Genomic DNA, 21,417 nt, shown 5'->3' on the forward strand with positions numbered 1-21,417 from the left:
AGGAGGAAGAGATTAAAGGAGTTGAAGGAAAGGAAGAAAAGAAGGAAGGGACAATGGGAGAGGGAGGGAAGGAGGAAGAGACTAAGAGGGAGATGAAGTATAGAAGAAGGGACAAGGGGAGAGAAGGGAGGGAAGGAAGGCAGGCACCCATCCCAGTCCCATCCCAGAGACCCACAGATTCCCCCCAAAGACACTCTGCAACCTGAGTGATCAGATGGCCTGCCCCCTAGCCATTGATCACATGACCCTGAGATACTGTGAACGTCATAAGTATGAATCAGTTGTCAAGCATCCGAATGTAGATCACATGACCCTGGGGATGCTGCAACAATTATAAGTGTGAAAAATGATCATAATTTGCTTTTTCAGTGCTGTTGTAAGTTCAAACAGTCACTAAGCAAATTGTTGTAAGTCGAGGACTACCTATACTTTCCCATTTTTTCCTCTTTTTTTTGGTCAAGTCTTTTATAACCCCCGGCCAGCTGGATGGGGGGGTTGGGGGGTCACCACAACATGAGGAATTGTATTAAAGGATCACGGCATTAGGAAGGTTGAGACCCACTGTATTAAAGTGTTCAGTTTGGGTGATAGTTCTGGTCTTTTTAAAGTCAATTTCATGTCCTGTGATTTTAAGGTATTGGACCAGGGAAGAAGTTGGTTCCTCTTTTTTGACTGAGTTCTTATGTTCTTCAATGCATGCACTTATTCTTCTGTTGGTTTGTCCGATGTATGTGGTGGGACAAGCGGTGCATGGAATTTCGTATACTCCTTGATTTTCTAACTCTGTCTTTGGGGTTTCTTAGGATGGTGGATATTTTTCTCTTTGTGCAGAATGCTGTCTTAATGTTGTGTTTGTGGAGGATCTTGCTGATTCTGCCTGTGGTGCCTTTTATGTAAGGGAGGAGGGCTTTGCCGTTTTCTTGTTCTCTGTCTTGGATTTTAGTGGGGGTTTCTTTTTGGATTAGTTTGGTAATCTTATTTCTTTGGAATCCATTGGATGTAAGTACATTAGTGAGAGTGTGTAGTTCGGTTTTTAGGTGTTGTTCATCAGCTAAGCGTTTTGTTCTAGAGATGAGTATCATGGCTACGGAGTTGATCTGCGCTGGGTGGTGGTGTGAGAGAGCGTGCAGATAGAAACCTAAGAAACCTTAGACATCCTAAGAAACCCCAAAGACAAAATAGAGTTAGAAAATCAAGGAGTATACAAAATCCCATGCACCGCTTGTCCCACCACGTACATCGGACAAACCAACAGAAGAATAAGTGCATGCATTGAAGAACATAAGAACTAAGTCAAAAAAGAGGAACCAACTTCTTCCCTGGTCCAACACCTTAAAATCACAGGACATGAAATTGACTTTAAAAAGACCAGAACTATCGCCAAAACTGAACACTTTAATAACAGAATAATCAGAGAAGCCATTGAGATAGAAAAATGCCCACACAGCATGAACAAACGAGATGATACCTCCATTTGAAAACCCGCCCTTATTGACAAACGAGTCTCTAACACAAAGAATGACACCAGACCCACACTCACAAAAGCCACACAGGATGTCACCACCACACGTCCACGCAAAAAGCAAACCCAAAGCCACACCGATGATGAGGCACGACCACAAACCAGAAGCCAGACCACAGCTGCATCATTAGCCACTTTAAACCCCTCCAATCCATACATGAAGCAAACTGACACCCACCATGAAGATGAGGCACGACCAGAAGCCAAACAATAGCAATGCTCACCATCTCACATCCCCCTGCAACTCAGATTAACCTGAGCACAACAAAGCCCCCACCCAAACAGAACACTCCCCCAACCAACCAGAGCACAGCCAACCCCCCAACCAATCAGAGCACAGCCAACCCCCCATCCAATCAGAGCACTGCCAAGCCCCTAACCAATCAGAACACACCTCTATCCAATCAGAACACAGCCAAGCTCTCATCCAATCAGTTCATACCCCCACTGGCAGTTAAAAGGAAGAAACAGCTACGATCACACATTGCTCCTAGAAGCACGAAGCCGAAAACACCAGCCTGAAGATGACAAATGAGACTTCATCGAAACGTCGCCAAGATACTTCCAATTTGACGCAGGAGAAAACCCGAATAACCAAAGACCTACATACAAACACCCGCGAAAACTTCAGAAAACACACACACACACACACACACACACATATAGTTTTTATAGGGATTGGGGTTGGGATTCAGGTTAGGATTAGGGTTGGGGTTAGGGTTTTTACAAATAATATTTTCAATATTTAGCAAACAGCATAATGTCTGAATTCATGTATTTAAAGAATAAAAATGAGTAATAATTATCATAAACAATATGTTAATTAATCGCTCGATAGTCTTCTTGCTAATATGTATTCAAATCACTTTCCTTTCTCTCTAACTCGTTTTTCTAGCCATTGATAACATTCCCATGTTCTAAAGTACACTGAGTCTTCTTTCTCTTTTAACGTTAATGTATCCATTTCTGCACACTCTAAAATTTTCTTAATTCTTCTTCAGTTGGTAAATTTTCATTTTTACAAAATTGAGCAAATATAATTCTTGCTGCAGTTAATATGTGTAGAATTAAATATATACAGTCTTTCTCATAATTTGCTTCTATTATTCCTCACAAAAATAATTCTGGCTTAAAGTCTATTTGTTTTTTAGTCATTTTCTCCAATCATAAACTGCTTTAGGGCAGTTGTTCTCAACCTTTTTAATGCTGCGACCCCCAACCGGTCGTAAGTCGAGGACTACTCAACCGGTCGTAAGTCGAGGACTACTCAACTGGTGCAGCACAATTTGCAGAATGGGACTTTTGGCGGGCTCATCAGGGCAGAGACAGCCTGGACAATTCCTATTGGCTTTTGAAAGCCAATATAATTAGACTCTATTCAAGAGAGTCTATTCTATTGGCTTTCAAAAGCCAATAGAATAAAAGGGAGTAGCACAGCTAAGGAAAAGGGGGAAAAAATGGCGGACTGCGTTGTTTGGCGACCCCCGTGAAATGGTCGTTCAACCCCAAATAGGGTCCCGACCCACAGGTTGAGAACCACTGCTTTAATAACACAATAATCAGAGAAGCCATCGAGATAGAAAAATGCCCACACAGCATGAACAAGCAAGATGATACCTCCCGCCTACCAGCCATTTGGAAACCCGCCCTTATTGACAAACGACTCCCTAACACAAAAAATGATACCAGACCCACACTCACAAAAACCACACAGGATGTCACCACAACACATCCACGCAAAAAACAAACCCAAAGCCACACCGATGACGAGGCACGACCACAAACCAGAAGCCAGACCACAGCTGCATCATTAGCCACTTTAAACCCCTCCAATCCATACATGAAGCAAACTGACACCCTCCATGAAGAGGAGACACGACCACGAACGCGAAGCAATGTGTGGTCTTAGCTGTTTCTTCCTTTTAACTGCCAGTGGGGGTATGAACTGATTGGATGGGAGCTTGGCTGTGTTCTGATTTGGTGAAGGTGTGTTCTGATTGGTTAGGGGCTTGGCTGTGCTCTGATTGGCTGGGGGTTGGCTGTGCTCTATTGGCTGGGGGGTTGGCTGTGCTCTGATTGGCTGGGGGAGTGTTCTGTTTAGGTGGAGACTTGTGCTCAGGTTAGTCTGAGTTGCAGGGGGGTTTAAAATGGTGAACTGCTTTGCTATTTTTTGGCTTCGCGTTCGTGGTCGTGCCTCATCTTCATGGAGGGTGTCAGTTTGCTTCATGTATGGATTGGAGGGGTTTAAAGTGGCTAATGATGGCTGGTAGGCGGGAGGTATCATCTCGTTTGTTCATGCTGTGTGGACGTTTTTCTATCTCGATGGCTTCTCTGACTATTCTGTTATTAAAATGTTCAGTTTTGGCGATATTTCTGGTCTTTTTAAAGTCAATTTCATGTCCTGTGATTTTAAGGTGTTGGACCAGGGAAGAAGTTGGTTCCTCTTTTTTGACTGAATTCTTATGTTCTTCAATGCGTGCACTTATTCTTCTGTTGGTTTATCCGATGTATGTGGTGGGACAAGTGGTGCATGGGATTTCGTATACTCCTTGATTTTCTAATTCAATTTTATCTTTGGGGTTTCTTAGGATGGTGGATATTTTTCTGTTTGTGCAGAATGCTGTCTTAATGTTGTGTTTGTGGAGGATCTTACTGATTCTGTCTGTGATGCCTTTTATGTAAGGGAGGAGGGCTTTGCCGTTTTCTTGTTCTCTGTCTTGGGTTTTAGTGGGGGTTTCTTTTTGGATTAGGTTTGTAATCTTATTTCATTGGAATCCATTGGATGTAAGTACATTAGTGAGAGTGTGTAGTTCGGTTTTTAGGTGTTGTTCATCAGCTAAGCGTTTTGTTCTAGAGATGAGTGTCTTGGCTACGGAGTTGATCTGTGCTGGGTGGTGGTGTGAGAGAGCATGCAGATAGCAGTTTGTGTGTGTTTTCTTCTGGTAGATGGTGTGTCCTAGGGAGCCATTGGATTTCTTGTAGACTAAGACATCTAGGAAGGGAAGTTGGTTATTAGCTTCTGTTTCCATGGTGAACTGTATTTTGGGGTGTAGGCTGTTGAGGTGTATGAGGAAGTTGTCCAGTTTTTCTTTCCCATGTGGCCAGATTATGAAGGTGTCGTCTACGTATCCGAGCCAGAGTTTGGGTTTGTGTTCAGATTTTTCTAGAGCTTGGGTTTCAAAGTGTTCCATGTAGAGGTTTGCAATGACAGGTGAGAGGGGTGATCCCATGGGTGCTCCTTCTATTTGTTTGTATTTTTGTCCGTTATAGATGAAGTATGTGTCGGATAGACAATGGTTGGTCATATCTAGGATGCGTTTGGGGGGTTATATTTGTTTTGGATAGCTGTCAAGGCTTCTTTGATTGGCACTTGGGTGAAGAGGGATATGACATCGAAGCTCACGAGTAGGTCGCTGGGCTGTAAGTTTTGTTTCTTTATGATCTCTAAGAAATGGAGTGAGTTTTTTACGTGTGAGGTGATGGATTCTGCATAGGGCTGTAGTTGTATGGCGAGAAATTTGGATAGGTTTTGTAGAGGTGAGCCTATGGAGCTGACTATGGGTCTGAGTGGGGTTCCTTCTCTGAGTATCTTGGGGAGACCATAGAGCTTAGGGCATCTGGATGATTTCTCTCTGGGAATGATTCTTTGCTGGCTCTCTTCGCTAATGGGGGAGGCTTTTATTTTGGATCTGGTGGTTTTTTCCAGGTAAGTGGTGGGATCTGTGTTTAGGGGTTTGTATGTAGAGTCTTGGAGTAGGTTGGTTAATTTGGTTCGGGAGTCAGATGTGTTCATAACCACCGTGGCGTTGCCCTTGTCTGCTGGTAAGATTATAATGTTGGTGTCTTCTTTCAGGTTACGTAGTGCTGTCTGTTCCTCTTTGGGTAAGTTGCTTTTGGGTGGCTTGCTGGTGCAGAGGAGGTTGGTGATTTCGAGTCTGATTCTGTTAGCGTCGTCGGGGTTGATTTTGGTCAGGCTGGTTTCAACTCCACATATAATGGTTTCAATGGGGATGTGTTTGGGAGCGACTGCAAAGTTGAATCCTTTGGAAAGGACATTGGTTTCGGCTTTGGTGAGAATCCTATCTGAGATGTTATGTGCTGTTTCATGTGTGGCTGTGAGGGAGGAGGGGTTTGTTTCTGGCGTTCTTGTAGTCTTCGGAGTTTGTTGGTGTGTGTGTCTTTCTTGAGGGTGGTCTGTGTTTCGGCTCTCCAGACGGCAAGTTGTTTGGATTTGTCCCAAAGTGCCGGATCTTTGTTAATTCGGTCTAGGAGGAATCGTTTTGTGTGAAGTTCATTTCTGATTAGGGCCAATTCTGTTCTTTTCAGGATGCGTTTGGTAGCTGCAGAGTTGGAGTGGAATTTCAGTTGGAAACATGTGGGGATTAAATTTTGACCTCGGCAGTTGCATAGGAATGCGAGGTCACATAAAATGGAAGCTCTTTGGACTTCACGTTTTTCATAGGTCCTGGTCAGATGGTGGATTTCCTCCCTGTAGAGGTTCGATATATGTTTTCTGAGGTTTTTGCGGGTGTTTGTATGTAGGTCTTTGGTTATTCGGGTTTTCTCCCACGTAAAATTGGAAGTGTCTTGGCGACGTTTCGACAAAGTCTCATTCGTCATCTTCAGGCTGGTGCTTTCGGCTTCGTGCTTCTAGGAGCAATGTGTGATTGTAGCTGTTTCCTCCTTTTAAGTGCCAGTGGGGGTATGAGCTGATTGGATGAGAGCTTGGCTGTGTTCTGATTGGATGGAGGTGTGTTCTGATTGGTTAGGGACTTGGCTGTGCTCTGATTGGATGGGGGTTTGGCTGTGCTGTGATTGGCTGGGGGAGTGTTCTATTTGGGTGGGGGCTTTGTTGTGCTCAGGTTAGTCTGAGTTGCAGGGGGGTTTAAAATGGTGAACTGCATTGCTATTTTTTGGCTTCGCGTTCGTGGTCGTGCCTCATCTTCATGGTGGGTGTCAATTTGCTTCATGTATGGATTGGAGGGGAAGCAAACTGACACCCACCGTGAAGATGACTTTGGATCATTATTTAAGCGCGTTGACTCCCACTGCAGCACGGATGAGTATAAGAATGAAGAGAGGAAGCACCTCTTTCGCATATGCCGTATAACGGTTACCCAATAAGATTTGTCAGACGGTATAGCGCAACATCCCACCTCCAGGATACCCAATGAAGAGAAGAATCCCCCCTACAAAAAACACGCATCTCCCTCCCATACATTAGTAACATCTCGGAGGCCACGGCCAGACTGCTGGCTCCCCATGGAATAGAAGTGGCCCATAAACCTAATCAAACCCTACGATCCAAAGTCATGCGCCCGAAAGACTCCCTACCCATTATGGAAAAATCAGAGTTGTCTATAAAATCAACTGTAAAAACTGCCAGGGCAACTATGTGGGGGAAACGGCCAAACGATTGAAGACCCGTCTTCACGAACACAAACTGGCCATAAAACGAGGCGAGCAGCATTCACAACTCTGGATGCATATGGCACAGCAGGGCCACCAGTTTCACTTTGCTAACACCCGTATCGTAGCTAGTGATGCCACGAAGGGAGGCCGGCTATTGAAGAAGGCTTGGTTCTCGAATAATAATTCAATTAATCGCCATATTGACTTGCATCTAGCGCAACAAGCGCTGCGAAAATGGGACTCAAATCACCATTCACTATGTTACAAACGATTAAATCAACATCCACAGCACCACAGACAAGGAACCGTACTGCACGGGATCATGAATGACCATCGACATCCCATTGACACCTCTCCACCACGTGATCAATGCCGGCTCACGCGGCGAGGGAATTCTCCACCGCAATGCGTGGATGCAGGCGCACTGACGGTGAGCCCCCCGACGGAGGGGAGAGCTCACCGGATAGAGGACCCAGGCACTTCCCAACAACATTGAGAAAAACTCACACCCTTTCGGGGGAGAGGAAGCAACAATAATAGGGTTGAGACGCCTAAAGGATTTAACAGCAAAATCCCCAAGTCTGACACAGTCCACAATGACGGAGAGGAACATCTCATACGGGCAGGGGAGAGGAGACATAGAATGACAACCCGTTCACTTAGTAAAAGGGAAAGCAATACGGGCAAAAAACATGCCCAAATACTATCAAAGTCTTCTTGGCAGGAACGGGAAGGATCTGGTTTGAATACCAGACAATGAAAGGAGACAGACATAAGAAACACCGTGGTGGAGGATGGAAATACGAACGTTGAAACATGTAACACCCAGATAGAGGTATTCATATGGTCAAGGAGGAGGAGAGCACACAACAAGAAGGGAACATTGGCTCACAGCCAAGAAAGACCCACCCCGCTAACAGGTTACAGGGAAGCATTGGACTAAATCCTCCCAATACGATAGGAATGAGCACCACCAAAGGAGAGGGGGATGTAAGATCATTAATGAACTCAAAAATTAACAACAGAAGGACAGATAAGGTGGCGCAGCAGTTAGAGTGCAGTACTGCAGGCCACTTTAGCTGACTGTGTTCAGCAGGTCAGCGGTTCAAATCTCACCGGCTCAAGGTTGACTCAGCCTTCCATCCTTCCGGGGTAGGTAAAATGAGGACCCAGATTGTTGGGGGCAATGTAAATATATATATACATTGCTTACTGGTGTACACCGCTTAGAGAGTGCTTGCACTTAAAGCGGTATATAAGTCTCATAAATAAATAAATAAATAAAATAAACCCGAAGGAACGACGAGAAAGAACATAACGTCAGAGATGCATTCCGATTACCGGCTGATCAGCTGGGGCCAGTGACGCGGTCTAAGAGCCGCGTGCAAACGTCGACCAAACCCATGTAAACCATCCTTGTTAGAACAGCCTTTCAGCCCTGATGATGTTGGAGAGTTCCCCAATGAAAGCTTGGCAACCTTTTTAGTAAAGTATTTTTAGTAAAGTATTTTTACTTAAAATTCTCCCGGTGATCGTACATTATTTTTATTTATTTATTTATTTATTTATACATACATACATATATATATACATACATATACATATATATATACATAATGGTTGTAAAAATACGAATCCCGGGCATATTTGTTTTCAATGATGCAATCCTTGATCTCTAGGAAGGTTATAAACTAGTATATAAATAACAATAAATAACTAGTTTATAACCTTCCTGGAGATCGAGGATTGCATCATTGAAAATATATATATGTGTGTGTGTATGTGTGTATGTATATGTATGTATATATACATATACATATATATATATACACACACACACACACACACATACATATATATATATACACACACACACACACACATATATATACATATATATATATATATTCTGAGGTTTTCGCGGGTGTTTGTATGTAGGTCTTTGGTTATTCGGGTTTTCTCCCACGTAAAATTGGAAGTGTCTTGGCGACGTTTCGACAAAGTCCCATTCGTCATCTTCACGCTGATGTTTTCAGCTTCGTGCTTCGTACATACATATACACATATACACATATACATATATATATTTGGCTGGGTTTTGGCTTGTCCCCCTTTTTTGTCTTTATCAAGTTGGACAGGGGATGAATTGTCGGTAAAAGTTGGCAAATCCTAGGAAGCTTTGCAACTGTTTCCTGATGTGTGGAGGTACCCATTCTAACACTGTCAACAATTTTTCTGGGTCCATATCAACCCCCTCATGGGAAATGTGGTAGCCCATGTAATCAATCTTTTCTTTGTGGAACTCACACTTAATTTGGCATATAGTCTGGTTGGGCGAAGCTTCTTTAAAACGGCTCTGACTAGTTTCACATGCTTGTTTCTGTGTAAATTAGAGTGTTATCAAGTTACATTAGAACCCCTTTGTATAAATGTTCATGGAGCACCTCATTTATCAGCTGCATGGACACTGCAGGTGCTCCTTACAAGCCAAAGGGGAGCACTTTAAATTGGAAGCAGCCTAGCGGGTAGTTAAAAGCAGTTTTCCATTCACCCCCTTCCCTGATCCTGACACAGTAATAAGCCTCCCGCAAGTCTAGTTTGGAGAAAATCCTCCCCTTGGCCAGGTAGGCCAACATGTCCTTCATGAGGATAAGAGGGTACACATTCTCTATGCACACCACATTAAATCCTCTATATGTCCTTGTCTTGGAATAGGACAGGGGCAGCCACCCTAAGCCAAGCATGTTGAATAAACCTCGAGCTAAATTTTTGTTGATAATTTGTCTAGCTCCCTAGAGGTCATCAAGTAAAGCTTTGGCTTCAGTAACTTAACCCCTGGAACAATTTCAATGGCGCAGTCTGTGGGTCAGTGTGGGGGGAGCTCATCCGATCCTCATTCACTGAATACATCTTTTAGGTTATGTTATTCTTTCGGTATGCCTGGCACTGGCGCCCATCTTATGGTTGCCCTGATCTCTTGCCAGGGTTCCCGGGGGGGGGGTTGTCATTCAGTACTATGTGGGATTTTCCCTCTCACCAGGAATTTCAAAAGCCCTTTCCTCCAATCCAAGGGTCCCCAACCTTGGCAACTTCAAGACCTGTGGACTTCAACTCCCAAAATCCTGGCTGGCTGAGGAATTCTGGGAGTTGAATTCCACAGGTCTTAAAGCTATCACAGTTGGGGACCCCTGCTCCAATCCACCTGTGGGTTCCACTTCTTTAACCAGGCCAATCCCAGGATGAGGGGCCTCTCCATCCCAGATGCCACTATGAAGTTCAGAGTCTCTGAATGGGATCCCATTGTCATACCTAGGGGTATAATGGCAAAAATGGCAAGGATGCCTCTTGTGACTGACCCATCCAGTTGCCAGAAGGCAAGTGGGGTCTTTAATCTTCTCAGGCAGATTTCCAATTTCTCCACTAGGGCTGAGCTCACCAAACACCTGGTACATTCCAAATATAGCAGAGCTGTTAGGGAAGCGTCCTGTCCAGTGCCAGGGAGGTGCAGGTCTATGCACATAGTCACTGGAGTGATTGGCCCACTTACTAAGGGTCATCATCGCAGTCAGTGTCCGAGAACCCTTGGTCTTCCTGTTGGGGTCAGAGTTCCCTTCTTCTGTTTGAGTGAGGGGTTGAACTCCATGACCTCCATGCTCTTCAGGGCCATTTCCTTCATGCGAGGTTGCGACTTGGCAGGTTTCCCATTTGGTGTATGCTCCTCCTTTGCCCTTCATTCGGCTGCTCGATGTCCTTCCTTCCCGTATTTGAAGCACGTGGTGAAATGTTCTGGCTGGGGTTGGGGTTGTCTCCCTCTTCCTCTCTGGGGTGACCTTTTCTAAGTTTTATTGGAGTGGTACTTATTTTGGGCTTGGTTAATCTCAGCTTCCTCGGCTAGCATGCACCAGTCATGGAGGTGTGCGGGAGGGCCCCCTCGCCATGCAAGCATTGTATAGATCATTGTTCAGGCCGTCTTTGAAGCAGCTCACAAGGATGTCTTCCAGCCAGTTGAGACAGCAAGCCAGGAACTCTTCAATGTATTGAGCAACTGGGTGACACCCCTGCCACACCATCTTTATGTGGTCTTGGGCTTTGCGATCGGCCAGGGGGGTCTTCAAATCCTCATCTCAGAGCATTTGTGTTGTGAAGAGTCACCATCTACCTAGCCGTGGCCCCTTCCAATGCCAGGGTAATGACCCTGACTCTGGGTCCCTTGGTGGGGCTCTCGTGGCTGTACTCCTGCATATAATTGAGGACATGGGCTAGGAAAAACCTGAGCTGCTGAGGGTCTCCATTGAACTTCATTCCAAGTGGGGGCAATTTTTGCTCCTGCTGGTGAGCCCCACCATCAATGACCCTAGGGGTGTTTGCTCCTCCAAAATCCCTTAAGGAGGCCCTGACATGACAGTTGTTATCCTTTTCAAGGCTTTGGCCATGCCCGCTGCAGCACTCCGGGGCAATGTTTTCCCTCCTCCTTTTGCTGATCATTCGTGTTGGCCATCATTCAAGCTACAGCTTCTCGTGCCTTCAGTTTCTGGAAGGCTTCCATCATGAAGTGCACTGCTTGCTTCATGAGGTCAGGTTTGCCTTCATGCCCCTTATCATCATCTAGTGCCTCCAATTCTTCTCTCCATCTATGCCCCCCAGCACTTGACTTCTGGTTGTTGCCTTGATTAGACATCATTTGTTCCCCATGGTAGGGTAGATGCCTCTCCAGGTTGACCACTTTGCAGATTTCGCCTAATGCAAGGTCCTGCCTCAGCTATCTCATCAGGAAAGCATGAGCATTATTTCAAAGGATCTTTTACTGAAAGAAAATGATTGCACAGAGGTCAGACGGAATCTGAAGTTTCTGTGCGAAAACGTTAATTTCCCATTGTCCAACTCCATCTATTGCCCCAGTCCATCTGGAGTCAATCCGCTGGCATGAAGTGGTTGTGTAAACTCCGAATCGAAAAGGTGATAACAAGTTGTTCTCTGGCGCCACAACCTTGGTAACAGAAGGCAGTAGCTGGAAAGGAGTTAAACCAGATGACCCTGAGGGCTCATTCCCCTCTCTCCAATTCCCATGCGGATACATCAAAGCAAAAGCAGAAACAAGATAGAAACATCTTCAATCCCCAAGCAGCATTTCTCCCTCCCTTCAGAATGGCAACGTTCCGATAGGGACCTGACATAAACTTTAAAAAAAAATCCCTAAAAGCGGCAATGGCAAACTACTTCCATATTGTTGTGGTCATGTGACCATGAAGTCATGAGGACACTTCATGAGGAGACTGAAAATGGAGAAATCTGAGAATTCCACTTGACATTATTAGAATTCTTCAAATTTAAAAGAATGAGCATATGAATATAAAAAGTAGCAAAAGAAGATATCATAAAACATGATTTTTCTCTCTCAGAATGGATTTACAAACAGTCAAAGAGAAATTAAATTGGGTTCTGATTTCAAACTTCAGCAAGGATGTTATTATTTGGATTTTGCATTCAGAAGATTGCAAGACAGTTATTACTTAACCCCTGAATCCAAGATTATTCCATATGGTCTGGGACTAGAGAAACTTATTAGAAACATATATGATATATTTCTGGCCCCAAAGGCAGTAAATGGCACTTCGGATCTGCTTTGTAAACAAAGAGATGTCTAGTTCGCTGATATTCTCAACATCTGTACTACTGAGAAGGGGAGAAGTATAGGGAATCTTCTTTTATGTTTGTTCAATGCATTTCTAGTTCAGTTCTTCCATCTAAACTTAGTGATCTTAGCAATTTTGTCTAAAAAGCCTGAAATGATTAATAGTGCACTGAAAGCATTTGTGTGTGGTAAATGTGTTATACAACAATACAGCCTATAAGCAAAAAGCTCAGAGACTGACCTATTTATAGAAGATTTCTTATGCAACTGCAAGATACTATTTGTTTATAAGTCTTTATGGGACATTATAATAATAATCCTAAAATATTCTACCTGTGGGATAGCTCTTGAACAGCTTCTCCATGTGTATAACATAACAGCATATTCTTGACCTTCTTCCAACATTTCATTCTGTAATAAAACCAAAGCTAGTATGTAAGGTATAAAATATACAGAAATGATCAAAGCTAACAAAAATGAAAAAATTAAATTATTTTGCATTATTTCTCTTAATTTTAAGCACATTAATAAGGAAATGTACTTGTTAATTAGGTCAGAAGCCCTAATCCTTCCACAAATATTATTTAAAATCAGACCTATTAAGATAATTATTACTCTTGCAAACAATATTGAGTATCTTGTCAAAAAATGAAAAGGGGTAGTTTGTTAGGATGCCAAACTGATATGTGCCTAAGGCACATTGTTACTTTGCAGCAAATTCACAGATTTGTCTAGATCCTACATTAAGAAGCTACTTTCCAGAAGATTATTTGTCCATCTGTATTCCTATTCTAAGCAAATAGATTGCAAAAGTCTCAGGCAAAAGTCTTTCGTATCACTTGCTACCTGACATTCTTTTAAATTGGAGATTCCAAGGAGAGAACATCGGGCTTCTGCACAAAATATGTATCATTTTCACAACTACCTCTGCCACTTTGGACAGAGCTTTTTTTCAGATTTTAGTTAAGGACAATTTTATATCCTAAACAAGAATCATACCTATACTGTACTGTCACAGTTCTCATAAGTAACTCAATCTAAGAAGTGAGAGGAAAACAAGAGGCAACAAGACTGCATTAGCTTATACAGTATATTCCTGAAATTTCTACACTGCTTCAATAATAAGAGTTGGTCTTGTAAGCCAGAGGCTCTAATCCAATTTCCTCAAGCCTACAAGAACAGTAGTGGTAGGTATGTCCTATAGCAGGGGTAGGCAACCCAAAACACTCAAAGAGCCGCTTGGACCCGTTTCCCACTGAAAAAAAAATACTGGGAGCCGCAAAACCCTTTTGATATCTAAAATGAAGATAACACTGCATATATCCTTTTTTACCTTTATTATAGATGTGTGTGTGTGTGTGTGTGTGTGTGTGTGTTTGTGTGTAATAATAGTAAAGTTGGAAGGGACCCTGGAGGTCATCTAGTCCAACCCCCTGCTCAGGCAGGAAACCCTATACCAGGGGTAGGCAACCCAAAACACTCAAAGAGCCACTTGGACCCACCGAAAACAAAACACTGGGAGCCGCAAAACCCTTTTGATATCTAAAATGAAGATAACACTGCATATATCCTTTTTTACCTTTAATATAGGTATATACATATATATATATATATATACACACCTTCATTTTAGATGTCAAAAGGGTCTCTCTCTCTCTCTCTCTCTCTCTCTCTCTCTCTTTCTGCCGTTGGTCTGCCAGACCTCTTCCCCCACTCTTTCTTTCTCTCTCTTTCCTCTCTTTCCTCTCCCCCCCTTTCCTCTTCCCTTCTCTCCGTCTCTCTTTCTCTCCCTTTCTCTCTTTCCTCTCCCTCTTTCTCTTTCCTCTCCCTCTCTCTCTTTTTCTCTCTTTCCTCTCTCTCCCTCTCTCTTTCAGCCCTTGGTCTGCCAGTCCTCTTCCCCCACTCTTTCTTTCTCTCTCTCTCTTTCTCTCCCTCTCCCCCCTCCCTCTCTCCAAACTTCTGCTCACCTGGCAAGCTGGCTTCAAGCTGTTCTCCAACAAGCTCAGAGGTAGGCAACCATGGCTCTTTTATGACTCATGGACTTCAACTCCCAGAATTCCTGAGTCAGCATAGCTGGGCTAGCTAGCTCTCTCCTGCCCTTCCTGCAGAGATGCAGCCAAGGGAGGAGCCCCGCCCAGTAAGCTTGACAGCTGATCGAACAGGGTGAGGCTACTCTCTTTTACACACACACAAACACAGAGAAAGAGAGAGAGAGAGAGAGAGAAGCAGCGAAGCGCAAGTGCCTCTCTCTGTCTCTCTGCAAATGGCAGAGGAGACTGGGAACCGCAGGGGAAGGCTCAAAGAGCCACATGAGGCTCTGAAGCAGCAGGTTGCCAACCTGTGCCCTATAGCATTTTGGACAAATGGCTGTCCAATCTCTTCTTAAAAACCTCCAGTGTTGGAGCATTCACCGCTTCTAGAGGCAGGTTGTTCCACTGGTTAATTGTTCTAACTGTCAGGAAGTTCCTCTTTAGTTCTAGGTTGCATCTCTCCTTGCTTAAGTTTCCACCCACTGCTTCTTGTCCTGCCTTCAGGCGTTTTGGAAAATAGCTTGACTCCCTCTTTTTTGTGGCAGCCCGAGATATTGGAACACTGCTATCATGTCCCCTCTCGTCCTTCTCTTCATTAAACTAGACATACCCAATTCCAGCAGCCATTCCTTATATGCTTTAGCCTCCAGTTCCCTAATCATCTTTGTTGTTCTTCTCTGTACTCTTTCTAGAATCTCAACATCTTTTTTACATCGTGGTGACCAAAACTGGATGCAGTATTCCAATTGTGGCCTTACCAAGGCATTGTAGAGTGGTATTAACACTTCACTTGATCTTGATTCTATCCCTCTGTTAATGCAGCCTAGCACTGTGTTGGCTTTTTTGGCAGCTGCAGAACACTGCTTGCTCATATTTAGGCGATTGTCCACTAGGACTCCGAGGTCCCTCTCACACTTACTACTATTGAGCAAAGTACTCCCTATACTATATCTGTGCATTTGGTTTCTCTTGCCTAAATGTAGAACCTTGTTTTTTTCACCATTGAATTTGTTTTTGTTAGATAGTGCTCAGTGTTCAAGTCTGTCCAGATCCTTCTGTATTTTAAGCCTGTCTTCTGGAGTGTTGGCTATTCCTGCCAACTTGGTGTCGTCTGCAAATTTGATGAGTTCCCCATCTATCCCCTCATCCAAATCGTTGATAAAGCTGTTGAAGAGCACTGGGCCCAGAACAGAGCCCTGGAGCACCCCACTACACACTGCCCTCCATGGATATGCGGTTCCATTGAGGAGCACATGCTGAGTACGGCCGATCAGCCAACTATGGATCCATCTGGTGGTGGTGCTGTCTACCCCTCATTTTTCTATCTTGCCAAGTAGTAGGCTGTGATCTACTTTATCAAATGCCTTACTGAAGTCCAAGTAAATTATATCCAGAGCATTCCTCTGATCCACTAATTTTGTCACTTGGTCAAAGAATGCAATAAGATTTGTCTAGCATGATCTATTTTTGACAAACCCATGTTGGCTTTTAGTAATGACTTTGTTTGCCTCTAGGTGTTCGCTGATTCATTATTTGATTATCTTTTCCAGGATCTTCCCAGCTATTGAGGTCAGGCTGATAGGTCTGTAATTTCCTGGGTCCATTTTTTTTCGTTTTTTGTAGATGGGAACTACATCAGCTCTTTTCCAGTCCTCTGGTAGTTCCCCTGTGCTCCAGGATCTTTGAAAAATATAGTTCAGTGGTTCTGAGATCACATCTGCCAGTTCCTTGACAACCTTGGGGTGTAATCCATCTGGTCTTGGCAATTTGAACTCGTCTAGGCTGGACAGGTGCTCACTTACCATTTTCTTGCCTATCTTAACTTGTGTTTCTATTCTGTTTTTTATGGCACTATTTTTGATAGGTTGGTCTACTTTTTCCCTTTGTGTAAAGACAGATGTGAAAATAGTTCTGCTTTCTCCCTGTTGCTTGTCACCTTCTTGCCACTTTCACCCACTAATGGACCAATCATTTCCTTCACTTTTTTCTTGTTTTTTTACATGTTGAAAGAAGCTTTTTTTGTTATTTTTGACTTTGGTCGCAAGCCTTAGTTCATTTTGAGCCTTGGCTTTCCTCACTTCATCTTTGGAGGCTCGGGCTATTTGCTGATATTCTGACTTAGTTATGTGCCCCTCTTTCCACTTTCTCTCTCTCTCTCTCTCTCTCTCTCTCTCTCTCTCTCTCTATATATATATATATATATATATATATATATATATATATATATATATATATATACATATATATATATATATATTCAAATTGGAAGTGTCTTGGCGACGTTTCGACGAAGTCTCATTCGTCATCTTCAGGCTGATGTTTTCGGCTTCGTACTTCTAGGAGCAATGTGTGATCGTAGCTGTTTCTTCCTTTTAACTGCCAGTGGGGGTATGAACTGATTGGATGAGAGCTTAGCTGTGTTCTGATTGGATGGAGGTGTGTTCTGATTGGTTAGGAGCTTGGCTGTGCTCTGATTGGATGGGGGTTGGCTGTGCTCTGATTGGATGGGGGGTTGACTGTGCTCTGATTGGTTGGGGGAGTGTTCTCTTTGGGTGGGGGCTTTGTTGTGCTCAGGTTAGTCTGAGTTGCACGGGAATGTGAGATGGTGAGCTGCATTGCTATTGTTTGGTTTCGCGTTTGTGGTCATGCCTCATCTTCATGGTGGGTGTCAGTTTGCTTCATGTATGGATTGGAGGGGTTTAAAGTGGCTAATGATGCAGCTGTGGTCTGGCTTCTGGTCTGTGGTCGTGCCTCATCATTAGTGTGGGTTTGGGTTTGCTTTCTGCGTGGACGTGTGGTGGTGACATCCTGTATGGTTTTTGTGAGTGTGGGTCTGGTGTCATTCTTTGTGTTAGGGACTCGTTTGTCAATAAGGGCAGGTTTCCAAATGGCTGGTAGGCGGGAAGTATCATCTCGTTTGTTCATGCTGTGTGGGCGTTTTTCTATCTCGATGGCTTCTCTGATTATTCTGTTATTAAAGTGTTCAGTTTTGGCGATAGTTCTGGTCTTTTTAAAGTCAATTTCATGTCCTGTGATTTTAAGGTGTTGGACCAGGGAAGAAGTTGGTTCCTCTTTTTTGACTGAGTTCTTATGTTCTTCAATGCGTGCACTTATTCTTCTGTTGGTTTGTCCAATGTATGTGGTGGGACAAGTGGTGCATGGGATTTCGTATACTCCTTGATTTTCTAATTCAATTTTATCTTTGGGGTTTCTTAGGATGGTGGATATTTTTCTGTTTGTGCAGAATGCTGTTTTGATGTTGTGTTTGTGGAGGATCTTACTGATTCTGTCTGTGGTGCCTTTTATGTATGGGAGGAGGGCTTTGCCGTTTTCTTGTTCTCTGTCTTGGGTTTTAGTGGGGGTTTCTTTTTGGATTAGTTTGGTAATCTTATTTCTTTGGAATCCATTGGATGTAAGTACATTAGTGAGAGTGTGTAGTTCGGTTTTTAGGTGTTGTCATCAGCTAAGCGTTTTGTTCTAGAGATGAGTGTCTTGGCTACGGAGTTGATCTGTGCTGGGTGGTGGTGTGAGAGAGCGTGCAGATAGCGGTTTGTGTGTGCTTTCTTCTGGTAGATGTGTGTCGTAGGGAGCCATTGGGTTTCTTGTAGACTAAGACATCTAGGAAGGGAAGTTGGTTATTAGCTTCTGTTTCCATGGTGAACTGTATTTTGGGGCTAGAGTTTGGGTTTGTGATCAGATTTTTCTAGAGCTTGGGTTTCAAAGTGTTCCATGTAGAGGTTTGCAATGACAGGTGAGAGGGGTGATCCCATGGGTGCTCCTTCTATTTGTTTGTATTTTTGTCTGTTATAGATGAAGTATGTGTTGGATAGGCAGTGGTTGGTCAGATCTAGGATATGTTTGGGGGGGGGTTATATTTGTTTTGGATAGCTGTCAAGGCTTCTTTGATTGGCACTTGGGTGAAGAGGGATATGACATCGAAGCTCACGAGTAGGTCGCTGGGCTGTAAGTTTTGTTTCTTTATGATCTCTAAGAAATGGAATGAGTTTTTTACGTATGAAGTGATGGATTCTGCATAGGGCTGTAGTTGTTTGGCAAGAACTTTGGATAGGTTTTGTGAGCCTATGGAGCTGATTATGGGTCTAAATGGGGTTCCTTCTTTGTGTATCTTGGGGAGACCATAGAGCTTAGGGCATCTGGATGATTTCTCTCTGGGAATGATTCTTTGCTGGATCTCTTCGCTAATGGGGGAGGCTTTTATTTTGGATCTGGTAGTTTTTTCCAGGTAGGTGGTGGGATCTGTGTTTAGGGGTGTGTCCATCACCTCACACGTAAAAAACTCATTCCAACCAATCAGAGCACAGTCAACCCCCCTATCCAATCAGAGCACAGCCAACCCCCATCCAATCAGAGCACAGCCAAGCTCCTAACCAATCAGAACACACCTCCATCCAATCAGAGCACAGCCAAGCTCTCATCCAATCAGTTCATACCGCCACTGGCAGTTAAAAGGAAGAAACAGCTACGATCACCCATTGCTCCTAGAAGCACGAAGCCGAAAACACCAGCCTGAAGATGACGAATGAGACTTCGTTGAAACGTCGCCAAGACACTTCCAATTTGATGCGGGAGAAAACCCGAATAACCAAAGGCCTATGTGTGTGTGTGTGTGTGTGTGTGTGTGTGTGTATGTATATATGTGTCATAAATGTAAAAAAGGATATATGCAGTGGTATCTTCATTTTAGATGTCAAAAGTCTCTCTTCTGTCTCTCTTTCCTCTCTTTTCCTCCCTCTCTCTCTCCCTCTTTCTTTCTCTCTCCCTTTCTCTTTCTCTCTCTCTTTCCTCTCCTTCTCTCTTTCCTCTCCCTCTCTCTTCCCCCCTCTCTCTTCCTCTCTCCAATCTTCTGCTCACCTGGCAAGCTGGCTTCAAGCTGTTCTCCAACAAGCTGACACACATTCTTATTGGGCTAGCTCAGGGGTAAGCAACCTCGGCTCTTTTATGACTCATGGATTTCAACTCCCAGAATTCCTGAGTCAGCATAGCTGCGCTAGCTAGCTCTCTCCTGCCCTTCCTGCTTCTTGGTTCCTGCAGAGATGCAGCAAAGGGAGGAGCCCTGCCCAATAAACTTGAGAGAGAGAGAGAGAGAGAGAGAGGGAGAGAGAGAGGGAGAGAGAGAGAGAGAAGCTCTTTCTGTCTCTCTCTGCAAATGGCAGAGGAGGCTGGGAGCCGCAGGGGAAGACTCCAGAGCCGCATGTTGCTGACCTGTGTCCTATAGGGTCTTCTGATTTATCAGGGGGTTGGACTAAAAGACTTCCAAGGTTCCTTCCAACTGTGCTATATTGTTACTGTATACGAAGATGAAGTACAGAAGTGAGAGACTATACAAAAAAGCTCTCAGAGATTAATGATCGACTTTTGTTGTCAAGTGGGCCTGCCTTCTGGCCGAATGTGTTCCCATTGTCCAGGACACTTGGATTGACTTCTTGGATTCTGACTTAGTTTATTCTCTGTCTTTGTCTTTTCTTCTCTCTTTTAACCTGGCTGCATTTCCACCAACCATTTTTTTTCTTCTATTCAAGCATGTCTGGTTGTAAGAGACTGCCTGCAAAAGTAATTGACTAGCAGAAGCTTTACATTTGCTTCCACTTTGCTACAACTATGGGCTGAGTAATGACACTAGTAAAACCAATGGTTGCCTTAGGATTACCAACAATAACTACAATAACTACCAACAATTCACTGGATATTACATTCCTATTTAAATGGCTAAAACGCTTAAACTGGCACTTCATGCCATTTCCTTTAAAGAACTCTGGAGTTGTTTCCCCCAATGCTAAAAAATTTATTACGGATCACATGAAAATACATAAAAATTCCTAGAACAGATGATAATTGTGTATCATTGCTAAGAACAAGATATTTATGAAATAAATATTATCATCATATAGTTACAAATAATTTCTAAATATATGAAATATTTCTAGATGAAGCAAATGCACAAACTTAATTCCTTATTTCTTTCTACTATAATCAAGCTCCTTCAGAAGGAAATTCATTACGCTATAAAACATGTCAATTGTTGTTGCTGTAAAATCTAATAGAAAATATATTTACCATACTAGAATGAACAGTTGCTTGTTCAATATATCTTGCAATGCCTGTGACAAATGCATTCCTGTCTTCGAAATTGGTGTTGAAATTTGGCTGTATAGAATGAAAAATAATCCAAAACAATGAATAATCATGAAAAGAAATGATTCCACTGTGTTAATCTAGAATACTTTTAAATATTACATTTTCTAGCAAATATTTATTTTAACAAAATCATACCTGATAAAGCAATGATGATGGTGGGGGCTCAATGCATGGTTGTTGATCTGGCAGTGGCAATTCTTCCAAGAGATCTACATTGGACAAAGCATCCTCCAGAGTAACTTGGGCAGTCATTCTGATTCTATAAAAAAAGAAGACATGTATTTTCAAAATCATTATTGTGATGAATATGAAACTGGCACAGTTTAGGACTTGGAACGCAAATGAATAAAAATAGATTAATGAGAGTCCCTTTTAACAGAGAAAACTCCACCTGCCTTCAAACTCACTATTTAAAAATAGTTTCATCATATGTAGGACATATTTAATACAAGTATTCACTAATTAAAGATGACAATCAACATATATCATGACTATTCCACTGAGGAAGAAATATCATAATGCATGCTGTCTGACTTAAGGTGACTTAATATAGATTTCTAAAGCTGTAATAAGTAAATGTACCATGTCTCATATAAATACACTGTGGTTAAACTGTTACAAATTCAGTAAACAAAAAGCAACCAAACCACATTATACTGTACATT

At 43.0% G+C, this 21,417-nt stretch overlaps 1 protein-coding gene across 5 annotated transcripts in view; it reads right to left on the reverse strand.

Moving 5' to 3' along the window:
- The window catches only part of CYFIP1 (cytoplasmic FMR1 interacting protein 1), a 123,605-nt gene that overhangs the window by 71,023 nt on the left and 31,165 nt on the right, over positions 1–21,417 (reverse strand). For all 5 annotated transcript variants that reach the window (XM_039319617.1, XM_039319621.1, XM_039319618.1 and 2 more), the window contains 3 exons: positions 20,888–21,011; positions 20,672–20,761; positions 12,900–12,977 (listed from right to left, as the gene is read on the reverse strand). In XM_039319617.1, coding sequence (XP_039175551.1) covers positions 12,900–12,977; positions 20,672–20,761; positions 20,888–21,004 — 285 coding nt within the window. In that variant the 5' untranslated portion in view covers positions 21,005–21,011. The remainder of the gene's footprint in view (positions 1–12,899; positions 12,978–20,671; positions 20,762–20,887; positions 21,012–21,417) is intronic.

This window comes from Crotalus tigris, unplaced genomic scaffold (assembly GCF_016545835.1).
Source record: "Crotalus tigris isolate CLP2741 ecotype Arizona unplaced genomic scaffold, ASM1654583v1 scf7180000023606.2106662, whole genome shotgun sequence".
In the NCBI taxonomy this organism is placed as follows: domain Eukaryota; kingdom Metazoa; phylum Chordata; class Lepidosauria; order Squamata; family Viperidae; genus Crotalus; species Crotalus tigris.